We start from the raw sequence: 18,658 nt of genomic DNA, 5'->3' as shown, positions 1-18,658 counted from the left end.
TGTAATGGACATTTTGCCGATGAATTCAGGCGTGAACTAGAGGTTATTTCTCGAGGAAAAAGTGGAACAACTGGGGTCGTAGTTCCGACCCTAGTCTGTGATGGCGCCGTTTCATGATTAGGTAGGTGGTTCCAGATTTGTCACGAGGTGTGCACATCTAGTCACGTTCGAATTCATCGGCACAGCCACTTGAAAATTGGTCGTCTGGTGCACGGGTCGCCGTCGAGGGTGGCAGGTTATTGCCGTCGAGATTCGAGATCGTTGACTGTCATCGGGGACATTTAACCGGACATTAAACGTTACATCATGGCATCGGCAACGGAGCAACAGCAACAGACCACCTTGGAATTCTATCAGGCAATGGCAGATTTTAAAAACATGTTTCCACAGATGGACGACGACGTTATCGAGGTAAATTTTCAATCAATGTGTTCGGTTTAGTACATGACTTATGCACTGTCGATTTTGTTATACAGGCGGTTTTGCGATCGAACCAAGGAGCAGTAGACACGACGATCGATCAGCTACTTACGATGAGTACGGATAACGAGAACGAGAAAATTAGAGGCGAACTGGAGCAAAACGAGGAACCGCCAAAGGTGATCTCGAGACCAGGAAAGGAGGACAACAGCGATTCACTGAAAAGTATCCACAAGTGGCAACCACCGCTGTTGGGACCATTACCTGATAATTTCCTAAGGCTTCCTCAACAATTGACCGAAGAATCCGATAGCATACAAGCCTTGGTCGCTTCCGAGAATACGAGGCTCGATGACGAAAGGATCGTTATGTTTCTTCAAAATGAAGAATTCATGGCAGAGTTGCGATGGAACGAGGACTTTTTATTGACACTGGAGAATGGTAATGCACTTGTTTCTTAATTTCAGGGTTATCCGGAAGTAGAGTAAGGTGCAATAATAATCTCAAATAGAAGACTGCAAAAGTTAAAACCATCTGTGATATAATTCGGTTAGATTAGACCGAGAAGGCAATTTATCAGTATTGTCAAGACAAGAAGAAAACTACGTTTAATAATTTAATTATTATTTGCTCTGTTATATTCTGTTGACTTTGTTGATTTTTTATGTTCGGAATAAAATTCAGTACATATCCATAAAGAAAACGGTCTTTTTAAGTTGACATCTATTCTGGCTATTAAATTATTTAGCTTACGAAGTTTGTGAAAATTGTACATTTAAGAAACACGTATAAGCAGCTTCAAAGAGTATATACAATTATTCATGGAGAGGTTAAGGTAAGTTAAGGTTTTCTATTAAATGTGACGATTTTTATAAAGTCGATCTGTGATAAAAATATTATATTGAATTAAACGTTGAGAATGGAAGCTCAACCAGTACTCTACGATAAAGCGCAAATCGCCGGATGCCGAAGTACGACCGATAATCCATAATTAGGGGCAATCATTCATTCCTGCGAAAGGTCGGCTGGTAGTACACAGCTAGGCGCATTATCAGGAAAGTAAGTAAAATTCTCGCCACATACATATTTTTTTACTTTCTGTATCGCAGATGCAAAGGTGCAGCGAGCTGAACTCGAGAACGGTGGAGATTCGATCACCCACGACGACGAAGACTTGTTTAAAGAGAGATTGAAAAACATGGGGAAAGGTATTCCATAGTGGTATACGTTAACAAGAGTGCTGATAGAAGGATTGTCAGATTTTGAGTAGGGTGTAACAATTTCAGTGTCGCGCCGGAAATTTGCCCAGCTGACGAAGGTGTTCACTCGTAGTAAGAAGAAAAATGGACGTCACCTCTTGCCTCCGACAGCATCCTGCGACGACCTCTTAGATCCCGAAGACTCGACAAGATCTCAGTCTTAATTCAGTGCTGCCCCAACAAAGTCAATTTTAAACATATTCCAATGTGACTCATCGATTAACAGTTACGGGTGTTAACGACAGGAATCTGTTGCAGCTATAAACACTCTAGATTAAAGTCATTTTGTCTACGACGCAATGGAGGACAGTCGGTATGGTTTGATGTTGCCATATTTAGAAGTATTCAATCGTTAGAGCATATAAAAAGTTTTGAGAAAAATGCAATATGCTTTATATAATTTATTCTAACAAATACGTTTCCTTAGACTATTCATCATTTTTGTTAAGAGTCCAAGTTATGCTAATTTAATGTAATGAAGTACATGTTCGATTGGATTCCTTTCATGCAATCGGATAGTAAGTAATTACTTGCAGGGCTACATATATATAATTATACAATACACAGGCGTTTAGCAACTGATATTATCCAAAGTCATGTAAGAGTATCTGCATATATCAAATACTATGGCTGATACAGGCAAACCTTTCCTTCTTCAGAGCAAAGGCTCGTGGAAAAAAATAATCAGGGATAGTTTTTATAGATTTTAAATAATCGTAAAATTAAGTTGTTACAAAGAAGACTTGGGAGGTCTAACGTTTCGTTAAAAAAAAGATTATTACTTTGTAGAGCACTTGAGGGATAGAAAAGGTAACATTTGTGACGAGTCAAAGGGGACTACACATTGCAGGAAATGAATGGACATTGTTTTGAAGAGGAAACTGCAAGATAATAGTAAAACAGCTTTGTAATTTACAACGGTATAACCAACGGTCTGGAGTCTATTTTCCTTTAATAAAATAATATCTTATGTTCTTAGAATACATTGGTTAATAATTCTATTAATGCCAGTGATAATATATCGTACTCATTTTGGGTAATTAATTCCTTACTGTGATTGGTATTCCGTTATCTCGGAATCTCACTAGATTGCTAAATATGTTCAGTTAAGTTAGCATTCGGCAATGTAATTCAAGCAAGTTTAAATAAAAAGTTATATTTAGTTTTTACAGATGCCTTTGCATCCACTTCTTGAGGTCCATGAGCCATGTTCCTAGATTAGCGATAAGTTAGAGTGCATTAAAAGCCCTAAATTTCTTACGGATAAAATTAAAATTATTGTAGCTCTAAAAATTTAGCACCGCAAACGTGATGGGAGCTGCGTGTTAATTATTTGGTTGGTCATTAAGTTAGAATAAAGACCGTTAAACAAACTGGAATTTTAGGTCAACCGGTGAAGCTTGTTTAATTGTACACAGATGTTAAGAATGTTTGAAGAAGTACGGCAAAGCCAACAATTGCTCAAACGATATTGTAAATCTTGCATTAAGTGGGATCATATTATATTTTTCTCGGTGTTCCTTTCTGTACATTACACAGGAGATAATTAATGTAATAATAAATATTGCATCGCGTATTGTTCACACTAACATAGAAGTACGCAATTATAGCAACCGTAGAGGGAATACTAAAAAGGTTTTTTTCGGAGTAATGGATACACTTCCTAACCTCCATCCAAAAATATATGACCATCTAAATGGGCTCAATACAGTGCGAAGAAACTATCCTATTTTGTTCAGAAATATACACACTTCGCTCTGGTATGTCTCTCAAAATTGAACCGTCACAACTAAATTCAACAAAAATTGTGTACTAAAATACTATTAACATGACGGTTAATACGAACGGTTAATGTCCACGTTAAGCCAGTGAAGAATTGAAGGATCCGTACAAATTTTACACCGGAAATGGGTTCCCGGGAATGTTGAGTAGTATGATATTCTCATCTATTTATTTTAACGTTAGTTATTACTTCACCTCGGGTCGATAAGTAAAGTACAGCCACGTGTTACTGGTAAACTTCAAGAAGGCGATTCCGTACTTCAGCATCTTCTGGATACTCCTTGGACTTTTCTTCGTTGGGCACATAGTGAGTGCCAAGGAATTTGCAGAAGTATCTACCGATTTCATAGTGATTCACCCATGCAGGTGTTTGAGCCATTTCCAGATTTTCTGTTCAGATAGAAAAAAAAATCATTATACTCTCATCGATCACACTTACATGTCTAACTTCAATCCGGATTACTTCGTAGTCCCTGCTGTACAGACCTTGAGCAGCATAACGCGATGAACCGTCTTCAGTAAATACAGTGTAGTACGGTTGCTGGACCCCACCAGATAATTCTGCTACTGCCATTTCAGTGATCCATTCTGGAGAAGCTGCGCAGTATGGGTCCCATCCAGTTATCACACACAAGTAACCATACATCCGATGTTTCATTATCAGTCCTATAGCAAACTTCACCTCAGGAATCCTGGTTTTAGGCGTTACATCTTCCTGTGGATTGAAAATCTGTCACTACTACACACCGTTCGATCGTACATAAAGAATAATTAATTAAAAACAAATTTCTATAAAGTACTGAAAATTATTGTCCTTGTCGATACTGTTAATCATAGTACAAGAGAGCAGGCAAAGTCGTACATACTTCTTGCACAACTTTGATATGAGTGTCATAGTCTTGCAGCATTTGTAGAAGATGATTAGCTTGATTGCGTGTTCCCAAATCTTGATACTGGTAACATTAAAAATTGTATGTAGAATTAGTGATGTCTCATTTTTCACTTAGGTTTCATAAATTCGAGATTTCCACCAAAGGGTATTTGGTTTAGCATTTATCAGTACCTCCTGTATATTGTTCAGAACCTTAATTAAGTCGGTTAAGTCCATTTGATGTAGCATGTAAAAGCGTGCCAAGTCCAATATCGTATTGTTGTCTCGTGGTTTAACCAAGTGCAAAAGTTCCAAAACCGAGCGCAGCCTTGCAGCTCTGCCGTTCAAATATGTACGTTGTCGACCAGCAGCTTCTAGGTTATTCGCTATTCGTTCCACCACCTGAATTGTGCAAATCGACATTTTTACAACATTCAACATGGAGAAAAATTAACATACCTCAACAGCGGTTGCTGCTGAATGTTTCGTTGATTTCTCAACGGGACAACTAGCCGAACCGCTGATGCGTGGACAATTGTTCTTTGTTATAAATTGACCACCGTTGAACACATCGATGTAAAAGTTCTCAGACCTTTCCGATTCAGGAGGAGTGCTACAAAATTAAGCATTCTAAAATAATTCTCTGGGATCAATAGCGACAGGGAAATAAATTTTATGAAACTGTCCCCTTACTATTTTTCCTTCCATCTCAGTAAAAAGTGCGAAGGGAAGGATGTTGGCTCGCAGCGTACCCCAAGTCTTCGAGCAACACTTTCAAAGACAATTGCCAGTGTTACAGGAACTCCACGTCTGAGTTCTAATGTCTAATGTTTAGAAGAGTACTTAATAAGATTGTGAGAATTATTGATAAAAACAGGTGACTATTAATTGTACACCTTACTCGATCAATTAAGGAGTTCTCCGACGAATAATACATTTCCGTATTTCCGTAAAAGCCCAACTGTTTGAACATGACTTCACATAATGCTCTCATAATTTCCCTTGTCTCCCGAACGGACCATTGGTTATCATCAATATTCGTGGTCTTCCATAATTTCAGGACATCGGGCGGGGTTTTAAAAATAGAATGTCCAGGTACTTGTATGCGCAATAAATTCTTGGTTTGTTTTGCAATCTCATCCAACATACTCGATATACGCGGGTATGACACACGCCTCTCTGGTTGACTCCATTGAGCTACTAACGTGGCACCATATTCTAGAATTTGTTGCCTGGGAGGTAACTGAACGAATCTCAGCCATTCATCGGATAAATAATTTTGGCGCAGATATCGCACAACCTTGTATGCATAATACTTGTGCGTTAAATTACTGCTTCTGTAATGTATCCAAAAATAGTAAATTGCTTTACTCCAAATGAACTGATGCTTGATTAAAAGTGATAATTTTAACACGCTTACCTGACTGGACGCTGAATCAAAGCAATTAATTCATCCACAAGGAAGTGATACGCCAGAGGATGGGCTCCTTGTTCAGAACGGAATAGTGGATCTAAATCCTTAAATTCAGAGTGTGAAAGTTCATGCTTTTTATAATATTTAGCAGACATCATCTCCAGATGTTCCAATAGCTTTTTCCTGCTTTGTACACTGCTTTGTATCTCCTGCACCCACGATTGCACTTTCCACCCTTGCTTTTCTTCTACCTCGTAGGCTTCTTTGATATGTGGCCATCTGTATGAAATATATATATATATCACTAATTACTAAAAAATGAACAATGTAAAAATATTCATTGTCAATAATCTATTTTTCCATTTGAAATAATTTCCCATTATAAGATATCTCATAAATGTTTCGTACAATCTATACGCTTATGTGTCAACAGGTTAATTTAAAATGATTCACTTTGTACATTATCATATCTTTCACTCATACGCATATAACACGTATAAAAAGTTGAGCCATTTGCACACCATTTTTTCCGCGATTAACAAGATAGACCTCGACTACACGGAAATACCTATGATACAAGAATTACAATCACACAAAGCAACAGCACTATGCATCCGATGTTCATTGTTATGTCATAACTTCACAGATCCTGGAACTCCTACGTTTTAAGTAATTGCGTGTACTTAGACCTTTATAAATAAACCGAGATTATTATTAATGACTCAATTCGTGAGTATAAATGGTAAAAATATAATTCCGTCGTTGAATACCTTTGAAAAAACTTAATCCTCCAAAGTTTGTTGCTGCTGGATATGATCCTGTGAAATTGTTTGCAGGTCAAGGAGAAATTCAGAACGTCCGAAATATTAATACTTTTATCTTCCAAGATGTACTCGATCACTTCATTTGGTAAAAACGTTATTTGGACATCCGCTACCATTCTGACAGCTTCGACACCAAACGCACGTCACACAGTACGCCAGAATACACACTCTACTGATAATTGCCGACAATGTATTAAAATGCATTCTAGAGTTCCATTCGGATAGGTTATGTTGAAGTTTCGTGCTTTGCAGTTTGTTCGCCTAAAACCAAGATGGTGTAGTAAGATATATGGCGGGTGGCTATGAATTTGATCTTGCATCGCCAATTAAAAAAAAAAAAAATAAACCTGTTTTACTTAACGTCTAGTTTACTCAAGAATCGGTACAAAATTATTAGATTAAAATTACAAGAATTATCAATAACAGTATTTCTTGTGATATTTAAATTCTCGCGGTCGCCCAGCAGCTCGGCTTGCTGCACCGATAAAACAGTTGCCGAGATAGCTGCACAGATCCCTACAGTCCAGTTTTATTAAAAATTTAACCTCTTTTATAAAATAAAAGTAATGAAACTGTTTTCACTGAAATACAGCTTGTGCCCAAAAGGAATATTAAATATAGTTAAATATTATCGATAGCTGGTGTTTTGGCGGTAGTGCAAAACATTGCGGTAATGCGATAGTTTGACAGAATGGTACATTGTTGTGTAGTAAAATCATGCAAATCTGTTTGGATTCCGAATTCTAACATATCATTTTTTTCGTAAGTGTATTCTCGTTTTTTTTAAATGTAATTAATAGCGAGGTAAAAAATAAATCAATGTACGCTTTCTTAACCTACCGTGTTTTTGTATTTAGACTCAGAGTAAACAAACCAGCGGTATTAAAGAAATGGCTGGAAGCGATCCCAAACTTGCACAGTGTAAAATATTATCATCGAATTTGCAGCAAGCATTTTCTCCCAGAGTATATTCGGAAAGAGAATGGGCGAACGTATCTGACAGAAGATGCCGTACCCACTGTCTTCGAAAAGGAAGTAAGTGTGTATGATATATTTTGGGAATTAAATAATTGGATATGATCGACTGAATATTCACAGAATATGCCCATTGGAACTGCTACGTCACCTTCGATATTAAGAAAAGCATTAACTGGTACTACGTGTTTATCAGTGGTAAGTATGCATTCATCAATTTTTTAACAAAACTTAATTATAAAGTAGGCACATTTTTTGTGAATCATAATAGGACACTTCTTTTTTTCAAATTGAAGAGTTCTTAATTTATTTCTAGCAAAGCAAATTAAAAATGAAAGTCGACAGGGCAGTAGGAAATTCAGACTCGGAAATAGTAGAATACCCTGATAAAACGATGCACCATGTTCAAGTACAAACAACTTACACCGCAGCAACAATGTCAGCTCGAGAAAATAGATTACGAAGGAAAGTCAAAACTCTTCAAGCTAGACTACGAAGGAAGAATAAGCATATACAATATGCCAAACAATTGGTAACTTATTTAAAAAATTACAGTAAATCTATGGATAATCTTGAGCATGCTTCGTTTACAAAATTTAACATGTTGACTGCCATAAGAAATTTTAACCGTTCAAGAGTTACTCGGGTTCGGGTAACATATCGGTCAACGCATTAAGTTTCGCTTCAAATCTTTTTCTGCATGAGACAAACACAGCCAAACTTTAAAGTACAATAGGACTACCCGAAAGTTATGAAAAATTTTGTAACGATTTTATACTTTCACGTGTCTAAAATCTATAACTGTGTAACATAAAGAATTAATTTATCATATGAAAATACATAAAGAAGCATTAACGCATTAACACCTCGACTTTTCCTTTTATTACTTTTGTCAAATTCGAATGTAGACTTAAAATAAATTCTTAACAACTCGTTAAAATGTCTCAGGTGGGGTATCACATTCTTCTTCCGTAGATTACTTTATTTCAGTTGATTTCTGTAAACAGAAAAACTTGTAACAAACCTACGAGTCGTGGGGGCGCCTCGACGGTCGGTAACCCCTGGTAAGAGTTACGATATGATCGTATTCATCATATTCCACGTTCCACCCAAAATCCCACGGAGCGCATCGGATGTCACATAGAGGACGGTGTGTCAAGGCGTCAAGGATGAGGAACCAATCGGAATCGCGGCGGAAGTGACGTACGAAGTGAAGCTCGATTTCGATTGGTCGATCCTCGACGTATCGCCGCGCCGCGCCGCACTCAGTGAAACAGTTACCTCTCCGCCCCCAAAGCGGTTCGGACCAGTTTCTCTCGATTCCTCCGGTATTCCGTTGGAGCCGATTCCTCGCGCCGCGATTGGCCGGGACCCGCTGCGTTCATGTCACCCGGTTTCCGTTAGTTCGAGGCTCGTTGAATTTTGAAGGGTCGCGGAAGAGCACGCAACTGCACGCAACGGAGGCTGGCTGGCTGGCTCACTCTTGCTCCTCCGGTTCGGCGGTCTTTGGGCGGGAACCTGCGGGAAGCATCGGGGCGCCACCGTCGGCAGACGCGCTCGCTGTTTTCGCTCGTGGCTTCGAGTCGCGGTTTCCGTGTCGGTCTAGCCGAGTGGAATTTGGATTTGCTTCGCTCGGATCGTGCGATATCTCAGCGTAAGTGGCGCGAGTGCGAAAAAAGGCAGGGCGTCGGTGCGAGGCAAGCGCTCCGCCCGGGACACCCGGGACACGCGGCGGAGGGGTCGAGCTAACCAAGTCGGTCGGCGGCGGCGCGAAAGAGCCATCTTGACAAGACACGCATCGCGAGGACCGCGAGTGGCACGGCGGCGGGAGGTAGCGATGCGATCGTACGCCAGCATTCCTCGATCTCCGATCGAGTCGCTCCGCTCCTAACTCGACTCGCCCACCGGTCGACGCGCACCGGCCGAGGGTGCGGGTGCATAACCTAGCGAGTGCACGGCTCCGCTCTTGCTCCTCCCGACGGTGTCTCGATCTGCGGCCTGTGCGAAAACGCACGTCCGGCCGCTTCCCGTGAGTATACGACCCGGCACGCTGCGCAGTTTCGACGCGGTTCGGACCTTCGCCTCTGTATCTCTCGGTCTCCGACATCCGACGAGGGAATCCGCGCGTAAATATTCACGCGAACGTGCACGCGAGTCTACACGAATTTACCCGCGATTTCACACACAAATCCGCTCGACAGAGCCGCGAGTGAACGCGTCCCTCGAGATTGCGCGCGGACGCCGCGCCGGTTTCTCGCTTTTCGCACGGTTTCCCAGACACCGGCAGCGGCCTCGCGCCAGGTTCTACTGGACTTCCCGGTTAACCTCTAATTAATCGGCGCACCGCGCTCTGCCGTGTCGCTCAGAGCTATGCGATTTTTTTTTTCCTGTAGACCGTAGATTACTATTTCGTAACGATTGTTAAAGATGTGGAGTTTGGACGTGTGGATTGTTCTCGGGTCTTGCTCTGGACCCAGTGTCTCAAACTCCCCGTCGACTTAACCTATGGTTTAGGCCTCGCTGGACTGTATTCTCTATGAGTAATAAAAGGAGTATCGGTGACATCTGTTTTTCGTGACATGATCCCTATACCCAAAACGAGGTTTAACACCGAGCTGCTTAAATACTCGTTTGTTTACCCAACTGGATGTGTACTTTGGAATGGCACGTGTACTTAGAGAGTAATTCTGTATTTTCAGGGAACGGCACCATCGCAGAGGAAATCCGTCGTTACGGACGAGATGGAAGGAGACGCTCCTACGGCTGTTGGCACCAGTCCCACAGCCATTAAAAGTATTTAATGAACTACGTGTATTTTTAATTTTTATTTTTTGTGCAATCTGAGAATCACCGAAAATTAGATTTCTTGGAGTTGAAATTTTTGTTTTATTAAAGGGAGCGACGTATGGGTCGAGTTTCATTCGTTGATCGCAGTTTTTGTTACAGTGGCTCAAGAAGAAATAGGGAGATTGGATGTGTTGGTGTGCGGCCAGTGCCATTCCGTGTTTCACTTCGTCGAAGAGTTTCAAGAGCACCGCGAGAAGGAGGGTGCCTGTTCTCGGACTTCACAGTTCCGTGAGAACACCAAGGTTAGTTTGTCGCATTATTGGCTTTTTAAATCTGATAATTATAACAGCTGTGACTCTTCACTTAAATTCGTTTTTTGCAGAATGAACAGAAAGCACAAGTGTGGGCCTTCCTGTTATGGAAGGATTCACAGATTCAACAGGATGGATCGGAAAGAGATGCAGCCAACTCATGGAAGTTGTATCAAAAGTGGTGTAAAATGGACTCGTACATTAGGGATTCCTGGATAGCTGCCGGGAAAACCATTCAGACTTTCACAAAGATTAGTAACGCGAAGATGCAAGATATGCCTCGGCTTCCTCACCAAGCAAGTGCTAACATCGATGGTATGATTTCGCGCTTATATCGGCAATAATCTCTACTTTAAAATGGTGCTTCTCTTAATTTTATTTAAACTGTTTGCAGGTTCCAAATCTATAGTTGTACGAAAAGTTATAAGAAACGGGCAACCGGAGGAAGCCAGTGAACAAAATAAGGAATCAAAGCCTTCAGACATTAAGACCACAAGGAACGTCGAGTCCACGAACGTCAATCCAGAAATTAAAGACAAGCCCAAAATGAAACCATCCATCAAGCCGAAGGTATACCCTTCACATAAATACCTAGTGTTTTGTCTAATCATTTTACATCGATAATAAATTTCAGGTTAAGCCAACAAATATCATCGGCAGCGAAGCTACCGAGTCCAGTGACGAAGAGTATGTAATCGAGAAGATTTTGGCGAAACGTTTCAATCCAAAGAAGAGATGTTCCGAGTTCCTTCTAAAGTGGGAAGGCTATCCACAGTGAGTGTCCTGAGAAAAAGTGTGTAAGAATTTTTTATTAATTCGAAACACGATTTTCCTAATGAGCATGTATACCTTGCAGTGACCGCAACACTTGGGAACCGGCAGAAAGCGTCTCCGTGTTTAAAGACCTGTTGGAAGAGTTCGAAAGGAACCTCGCCAAGCAGAAAGAACTGAAGGCTGGACAACAAACGACGATCAAAGTAATAGGAAGGTCGCCGATGACTCCCCAGAAGACGGTGATGAAGAGCGAGACCAAACCTGGACCGAGCACTCCACCGCAGGCTGGGTAAAACTTAACCCCCTAGTTCCTAAGTTCCCGAAAAAATTAGATAAGAAAGAGTTAGTCGTTTAAAAACGAAATTGTCAATCCTTTCGTTTGTTTAGACGACCGATGCGTTCCAGTAAATCGAAGGCCTTGGACCAGGTGAAGCAGTGGTGTGGATCGATGAAAGACGAAGAGAACGAACGTGAGTAGGAGCCTCCCGAATTCATTACATGGTATCTAATTTTTCTACGGCGTCCTGGAGAGAAACTTTAAAAATACGTTGACTTTCTCAGTGTTGGGGAAGAGGCGAATGGATTATTCGGACAGCGAGTCCGACGACGGTTGCAGCAACGCTGCCAAGCGGGCGAAGGGCGACACGGGCAGCGACGAGGACTGGACGGCCGAATCCGAGGAGGAGAGGTTGGCCAGTCGGAGCGACGTCATCCAAAGGGCGTTCCATCGCGCCGACGTCCAGTCGAACGACTCGAACCGGACGACCATATCGGGCACCGAAATCCCGGCGAATCTGAACCTACAGTCTCCGGAGATGCAGAAGTCCTGCCAGACGCCGGTGCTGGTGGCCAACGCGAAGGGCGTCGTCAAGGTGGACCCGAAACAGATGCCCAACCTGACCTCGGGGGTCTACGTCATGTCCAGGAAGGACGGCATAATAAAGCTGGACTCGTCGCCGAGCGGGAAGATAGCCGTGAAGGGCTCGCCGACCCAGGGCATCCTGATGGTGCAGAACCGCGACAGCAACAACGTGGTGCGCAAGCAGGTGTTGTCGGGCTCGCAGGTCAACTCGATCGCCCCGGTGAAGGTGGTCTCGAAACCGGACGGCAACCAGATGGTGACCCAGATGAAGGTGATCACGAAACCGCTGCTGATGAAGAGCCCTGGTGCGACACCGATCAAGAACGAGCCCATCAAGATCCAGCCGAAGCCGGACCCGACGCAGCTGCAACAAATCCACGTGGTGACGGCGGTGTCAAACCCGGTGGCCCTGCGCCCCAGGATGACCCCAGGGGTCAGATCGAGTCCGGGATCCATTCAGCGCAACCCGGACGGACGACCTCTCCTTCCCAGACCGGCACTTCGAGCGACGACCCCCATTGGTCTGCACGAGGTCTGCTCCCCGAACCGCACCCCGGTCAGGGCCTCAATGCCGAAGCAGGTGCAGTGCCAGTCTCCGCGTCAGGTGCTCCAGAAGCGGCTGGCGGTGACGGCCGTGCAATGCGCGACCAGCAGCCCCAACGTTGTCCCCACCCAGGTCAGGTCCAAGTTCACCGTCCTGAACTCGACGGCGAAGCAGTCGCAGAAGACGGTGCCGAGCTTGGTGCAATCGAAGCAGCTGCCGAAGGTGCCGCTGGGGAAGGCGCAGTCTCTGCTTTCGCCGCAACAGAAGCTGCTGATGGCGAAGCGGAAAGCCCAGGAGGCGGTGGGCCTGATCAAGGCCGGGAACCGCGGTCTCCTGGCCGGCGCCCGCGGCGCCCCGGGTCGCAGTAAGAGCAAGTTCGCGGAAGCCGTGAACGCGGCCGCAGGGGCATCTCCTGCGCCTGGGTCCGCGGCGGCGAACAAACCGAAGGAGAGCAAGCTGGTCGAGGGCGACGGCCTTCACATGGAGTTCCACGTCGGCACCGAGGAGAGCAGCAGCGAGGGCGAGTCGGCGGACCTGCTGCCCCAAGACGCGGAGGCCGTGCAGCCGATCGAGCCGGAGAGCCCGCCGCGTCCGTTCACCCTGTGTCCCCTGACCGGACGTATCATGGGTCCCGATGGCGAGCCCATGGAGCAAACCGCTGAGCAGGAAACTCCAGCCCAGGATGCCCTGGCTGCGCCCCTGGAGCCGAGCGTCCCCCTCGCCGCCGTCGCCGTGGACAACCCCGAGGCGACCGCCGCGTCCAATGCTGCCGAGCTGGTCCTACCCTCCCTCGAGTCCCTCACCGAGACCGGGAGCATCATGAGGGTCGAGATGAGCCCCGGAGGCACCACCGGCACCATCGTTCAGACCTCCGAGCCGGCCCAGATGAGCCTGCCCGCCGTCGGCTCCTCCACCGCCGGCCTGCCCTGCCTGGACGACACCCCCGCCGCCGTCACATCTACCTCGACGCCCGCCCTCACGGAGGCCGTTGCTCCCGCTGCCGAGGCCGCCCCCTCCGTCGACGGCGCCCTGGCCGCCGCTGCCGCGGCTCAGCCCGATACCCCGGAGCTGCCCAAGACCGAGGAGAAGACCCCCGAGGACAAGAAACCCGCCGAGGACGCGTCCAGCCTCGTCACTATCACCGGGGAGGACGGAATCGTCTATCAGGTGCGCTGTTAATTTTAAAATACTTTTATATTGTATTCGATATACCCGATTTGAGGTTAAATATCTATCTTAAGGATATTCAAGGGTTGGAGGAATTTAACGTAATTGTTGATCTCTCGGTACCAGGTTGCCGGCCAGGCAGAGGACGGGCAGACCCTCCTGGTGACCCGCGGAGCGGACGGAGAGCAGCAGTGCGTATACGTCACCACGGAGCAGCAGGGCGACGAGGGCTCCGTCCTCACCCTGGACCACGCCGTCGCAGAGGCCGTCGCCCAGCTCATCCCCGACCAGGTCAATCTGACCTCGCAATTCTACGTGAAGGAGGGCGAGGCCGAGCCCGCCGAGAACCAGATGGTCATGTCCATCATGGACAACGCCGGAAACGCGGCCACCGCCACCCAGGAAGACAGCGACGGACAGGCCCAGGTCGTCGCCCAGGTGGTGCAGGCCGACGATCCGACCCCAGGTACGCCGAGGTTGCGTTCACAATTATCCCTTTATTTTCAGATCTCGTGGTTGCCTGCGGATCCACCTTGCGGATTCCTCGAAGTCGACGCGTCCGTTGGTCGCTCCAGGATGCCTAGATTTAAGGCCTAATGTCGTTTGTCGGGTGTTCGCGTAGCCACCTGTCCCCTTGAATTTTCCGCAGGTGGCACCAGAAGAGTGGTCTTGCTCCTGCCCGATGGCAACCTGATGATGACCGAGGTGGACGAGGAGCAGTACGCGGCCCTGGAGCTGGACAAATGAAGAGGTCGGCCAGGCTTCCACGCGAGCCTTGGGAGGAACGGACGATGGGTATCCTGCATCGAGTTACATTTTGACCATAAGTCGTACGGTTTAAGGATAACCATGACCATTGTATATATGTAACGACCGGGCACTTCTTGCGCGGGGACCGGACGGCGGGGACGGGAGGAAACCAGTCATGGACGCGTACGACGATGTTGTAAAGATGAGACAAAATGGACTATAACGTGTCGCTAACGGTAACGATATATAGTGGATAAGGCAATCTAGATCCTAGATTATAAAACTGTTTTTTGCAAATTCGTGTACATCGGCGGAGGAAGAGAGAGAGAGAGAGAAAAAAAAAGTGTAGCGTTTCTTCTGGTATTTTAATTTCTACGTTTACCCTGTAATGGACACGTGGCCACAACAGAGACAAGTTGCGAAAGTAACAAGGCTTACGTTTTTCTCGGACACTACCTTACACTATCCGGGGATCCGATGTACGGTCGTTGAGTTTTGTCAAAATTTGTAGGTATTGGGTCGAGGGGGGCTTTATTTTATTTCGACGGTTCCGAGGGCCTGAAGTAGCTGAAATTAGACGGCTGGGGTTGATCGCTCTTTTATTATTCGTGCAAAATGTCACGTTTGGTTGTCATCGATACACATTAATTATTTCCTTAGCCCTGGAGATGTTCGTGGAGTCTAGGTCCTCTGAATGTAGTCATGCCTTCGGGTGACGAGAATAATGGCTCAATAACTCATAATTTAGAGTTTAGTTCTCTGTGGATGTAAATTTCATTTGTCAACGAAGTGTATAACACAATTCATTAATGGCTCTTCGGGACGTGTAGGTTTTTAGTTCACTGTTATCGAAATATAGACGATTAAAGGATTGCCTTCGGACTGTCGAGTGTTTCCCCCTCTTTGACATCGGTTTACCTTTAACACCCCACGAGGAATTAAGATTTAACTGTACAATATTGGCTTAAGTTGTCGACAGGCATGTTTTTACTTTATATGAATTGTTTACAAATAGTGTCGTAAAAATATAAGACACCTGAAAATCTCACATTATTTATTTATTCGCTGAGATGCTTCGTAGAAATTATTTCACCGTAACGCAGTCTTGTCAGGTTCTTCGAGTAGCTCGGTGTCCACTGAACGTTGCGAACAGGTTTGTGCTCCTTATGACAGCGATACTGGGAGCTCGTTTAAGAGATTTTTCTTTGAATAATAGCTAAGCTTTGAAATTCTAGATGTTTTTCTCTTATGTTTAAAGGTTAATTAATAGGAGAGCTGAAGATGTAGCGATAGTATTCAATAAAAAGGAAAGCTCTTTCCCTTTTAAGTCAATTGTTACTTACATTTACCTCAAAGTGGTGCCAATGTTTTCTTTATTCATTCGTTTTGGTACACGAGTCTGTCGATTCAAAATTTATGTATACGTACAGTGACACGAATCGCTTAACTTTTCACTTTTGGCTTCTCACCTTCGGCTGTGTCGTGAAGCCGCCTTTTTTTGCGAAGGAGCCAAATTTCTTTCGCCCTTTTCTCTCGACCCTGCATCATGCTCTTGTACAAATTTCTGTGCTTCTTCTTAATCATTTTCTCTCTCAGTCGATACTCCTGTCTCTCTTTTCTTTGAGCGTCCCATTGAGGCTCGACTGTTATTTCACCTGCTTTGACTTTCATCTCCTGTAAAGTTATGACTCGATTATATTTTGTGGATCATTGTGAAATGGTTCTTCGATGCATCGAAGCATATTAAAGAAAAAGCGAAAACTAACCTTATTCAACTTCTCGAGTTTCTTTTTAATTTTCTTTGTTTTCTTCTTCTTGTGACTTGACATCTCGTCCCCTGTGTCCTCAGTTTCTTCTGCAATATTTTCCTCAACCTCTTCTTCTTCTTCCTCTTCGTCATGGACTATCCCCTCACCGTGATCATCTAAAGGAGTAAATAAACAGTACCAAATAAATAAGTTGACTTCTTTTTCACTAATAAAAATAAAATTATTAAATATAATTAATCTGACTTTTGTTCTGTACTCCAATTTCAACAGATGGACGAGCTTCTGGAGGAATGTACACCTGGTCATGTTGGTCATCCGTGAAAGGAGACAAATGTGGAGGAAGCGTAACACCCATAAGGTACTTTTCCACAGGTAACCTCTCTCTTGCGTTGACTGAATCAAACACCCATTGCGGTTGCACGTAGTATCTTAAAACGAATAAATATGTATGCAACCATATACATCAACATTTAAAAATATTTATAATATACCTTGAAATATATTGCTTATCGATGCTGGGTCGATCAATGATTTGATGAGTGATGGTTTCATCATTTTCATCAAAAGTGGCGCCGATAAATAAAGTTTTATCCCACGATACTTCTGCACCAAAGCAGCGAAGGACGAAGACCAAGGGCTCCCTTGGTACTTCACGGTTGATAAAAAATTTCAAGCCTTTGAAGAGAATTTTCAGTTTATCAATTTTCGCTGCTTCAACTTTGGTAGCCTCCAATTGATCAGTCTCCCCAGTCTGAAACAAAAACCAAGAGAAAAAAATAATATTATACTTTGATAATGCGGATCAAATACGTACATTTGAAAATTGGTCTATTTGACACTCCTCTTCTTCCACCGTCCTGTCCGAGTTACTACTAATCAGTGGTGCAGTCAAAGCTGCTATTCTTTCCGATACAAATGCTTCTTCGTCAACAAGCTCCTTATCATGACAACCTGGGGAAATTACAGTGTATTACTGATACTCTTAAAATTAAAATTGTAAATTAAAATTTTTTCTTACCAATGTCATTTAATTTTGGAGGGTAGTAGAGATTCAAAGAATGGTACAGCTTAAAGTTGACAAAACCCAACAGCACGGTATAAAACTCTACAAACGTAGACATGACTATAAAGTCAATTTCACTTTTCTTCTGAGGCTCGAAACAGAAATTATGTGGCACGATCCATGTAATTGTCTGCCCTTTGATCTCTGCTTGGTAATAGTATCCTTTAATGGATATAAACACTTTGCGAAGTGCTTTTGCTGCTATCACAGCGTGCATAAATTCTACCACCAGTCTTCTGCACAATAAAGTCTGGTCTCTGGGAATGTGAGCCAAAGATGGGAACGTGCCGAAGAGAAAACATAATGTGAGGCAATCGTCTAAATCCCTTAATGCATCTATGAACGTTGGATAGCGCTCCTTAACTATGTGGTCAAGTTTTATCGACACGTGATTACTGAGATACCATTTTATTTTACTGTGGTCGTTAAGAGATTTTGCCTTGTTGAGTTTTTTATTAAAAATCTAGAAAGGGGATTAAAAAATCATATCATTACTCTCAAGTACATACCATACATACCATGATATTTTTAAATGCAATTTGAAAATACCTTATAGTCCCTCAACTTCCATATAATAGGCTCATGCAGCAAGAATTGAATGTCCTTCTTGTGATATAAGATTTTGATACCAGTTTTACCCTGCTGGGCTCTCTTGCGATTGCGAGGTTCTCGTGGATAAATTCCTTTCAGTATGCATAGTCTTCGGAATGAATTTAGCGATAACTGCAACTTTTTGAGGACTGCCTTCCTTGACATAAACTGAGCTCCCTCACCTGACTCGTACTGAAATATTAATATAAGAAAATTAATGGTACAGATTACTGGTCCCCATTGAATCATAATTTAAATACTAATAAATTCCCCATACCTTCTTCTTTCGTTGACCGACCATTTTCCCCTTCTCGTAGTAACTTATTTTAATTACAAATACTTGGTAGAATAATAAACGCTTTCTGTAAAATATTATAAATTACATTGCATGTGCAACCAAAGTGCAACGCTAAATTCGTAATTATTCGCGACTACACAGTTGTATTTACACGTGCATTTTCATACATTTTGAGGTTAAGTTTTTAATTTCAAAAG

General features: G+C 43.6%; 5 protein-coding genes across 10 annotated transcripts; 3 read left to right on the top strand and 2 right to left on the bottom strand.

The window, feature by feature from the left end:
- Window positions 1-196: 196 nt before the first annotated feature.
- LOC105696855 (CUE domain-containing protein 1) lies at window positions 197-3,005 on the top strand. Of its 3 annotated transcripts, none has more exons than XR_001103756.2 (5): window positions 197-411; window positions 477-861; window positions 1,530-1,628; window positions 1,707-1,992; window positions 2,469-3,005. XR_001103756.2 is itself a non-coding variant. In XM_012419640.2 (4 exons), the coding sequence occupies exons 1-4, from the start codon at window positions 307-309 to the stop codon at window positions 1,841-1,843; spliced, it is 726 nt and encodes a 241-aa protein (XP_012275063.1). In that variant the 5' UTR covers window positions 197-306; the 3' UTR covers window positions 1,844-3,005. The 3 variants fall into 3 exon arrangements, 1 of the variants encoding a protein (XP_012275063.1); XR_001103755.2 differs by having other exon boundaries at window positions 1,707-2,197; XM_012419640.2 differs by having other exon boundaries at window positions 1,707-3,005.
- A 159-nt stretch (window positions 3,006-3,164) lies between these two features.
- LOC105696853 (F-box only protein 21) lies at window positions 3,165-6,818 on the bottom strand. The gene is made up of 9 exons (XM_023433101.1): window positions 6,517-6,818; window positions 5,753-6,025; window positions 5,234-5,669; window positions 5,026-5,156; window positions 4,792-4,945; window positions 4,525-4,734; window positions 4,328-4,414; window positions 3,948-4,176; window positions 3,165-3,851 (listed from the first exon to the last, which is right to left on the bottom strand). Exons 1-9 carry the CDS (start codon window positions 6,684-6,686, stop codon window positions 3,688-3,690), a joined length of 1,854 nt encoding a protein of 617 aa, XP_023288869.1. The 5' UTR covers window positions 6,687-6,818; the 3' UTR covers window positions 3,165-3,687.
- Window positions 6,391-8,661, top strand: LOC105696856 (THAP domain-containing protein 1). Of its 2 annotated transcripts, none has more exons than XM_012419642.2 (4): window positions 6,391-6,475; window positions 7,428-7,605; window positions 7,669-7,743; window positions 7,862-8,661. In XM_012419642.2, exons 1-4 carry the CDS (start codon window positions 6,464-6,466, stop codon window positions 7,930-7,932), a joined length of 336 nt encoding a protein of 111 aa, XP_012275065.1. In that variant the 5' UTR covers window positions 6,391-6,463; the 3' UTR covers window positions 7,933-8,661. The 2 variants fall into 2 exon arrangements, with proteins under 2 accessions (XP_012275065.1, XP_012275064.1); XM_012419641.2 differs by lacking the exon at window positions 6,391-6,475 and adding an exon at window positions 7,056-7,332.
- Window positions 8,662-8,797: 136 nt separating this feature from the next.
- Window positions 8,798-16,067, top strand: LOC105696852. 3 transcript variants are annotated; one of them, XM_012419635.2, is made up of 11 exons: window positions 8,798-9,199; window positions 10,245-10,338; window positions 10,492-10,634; window positions 10,715-10,958; window positions 11,038-11,213; window positions 11,278-11,417; window positions 11,500-11,706; window positions 11,805-11,887; window positions 11,979-13,990; window positions 14,117-14,456; window positions 14,640-16,067. In XM_012419635.2, the coding sequence occupies exons 2-11, from the start codon at window positions 10,287-10,289 to the stop codon at window positions 14,735-14,737; spliced, it is 3,495 nt and encodes a 1,164-aa protein (XP_012275058.1). In that variant the 5' UTR covers window positions 8,798-9,199; window positions 10,245-10,286; the 3' UTR covers window positions 14,738-16,067. The 3 variants fall into 3 exon arrangements, with proteins under 3 accessions (XP_012275058.1, XP_012275057.1, XP_012275059.1); XM_012419634.2 differs by having other exon boundaries at window positions 8,798-9,574; XM_012419636.2 differs by lacking the exon at window positions 8,798-9,199 and adding an exon at window positions 9,615-9,671.
- Window positions 16,040-18,648, bottom strand: LOC105696854 (pescadillo homolog). The gene is made up of 9 exons (XM_012419639.1): window positions 18,441-18,648; window positions 18,122-18,355; window positions 17,528-18,035; window positions 17,324-17,460; window positions 17,001-17,260; window positions 16,753-16,937; window positions 16,507-16,664; window positions 16,210-16,414; window positions 16,040-16,139 (listed from the first exon to the last, which is right to left on the bottom strand). The coding sequence occupies exons 1-9, from the start codon at window positions 18,462-18,464 to the stop codon at window positions 16,114-16,116; spliced, it is 1,737 nt and encodes a 578-aa protein (XP_012275062.1). The 5' UTR covers window positions 18,465-18,648; the 3' UTR covers window positions 16,040-16,113.
- Window positions 18,649-18,658: the final 10 nt, after the last annotated feature.

Source organism: Orussus abietinus, unplaced genomic scaffold (genome assembly GCF_000612105.2).
Source record: "Orussus abietinus isolate OABI.00-Male unplaced genomic scaffold, Oabi_2.0 scaffold16, whole genome shotgun sequence".
NCBI classification, from domain to species: Eukaryota; Metazoa; Arthropoda; class Insecta; order Hymenoptera; family Orussidae; genus Orussus; species Orussus abietinus.
The sequence above is the reverse complement of the archived record's forward strand: the minus strand, read 5'-3'. Positions and strand labels throughout refer to the sequence as shown.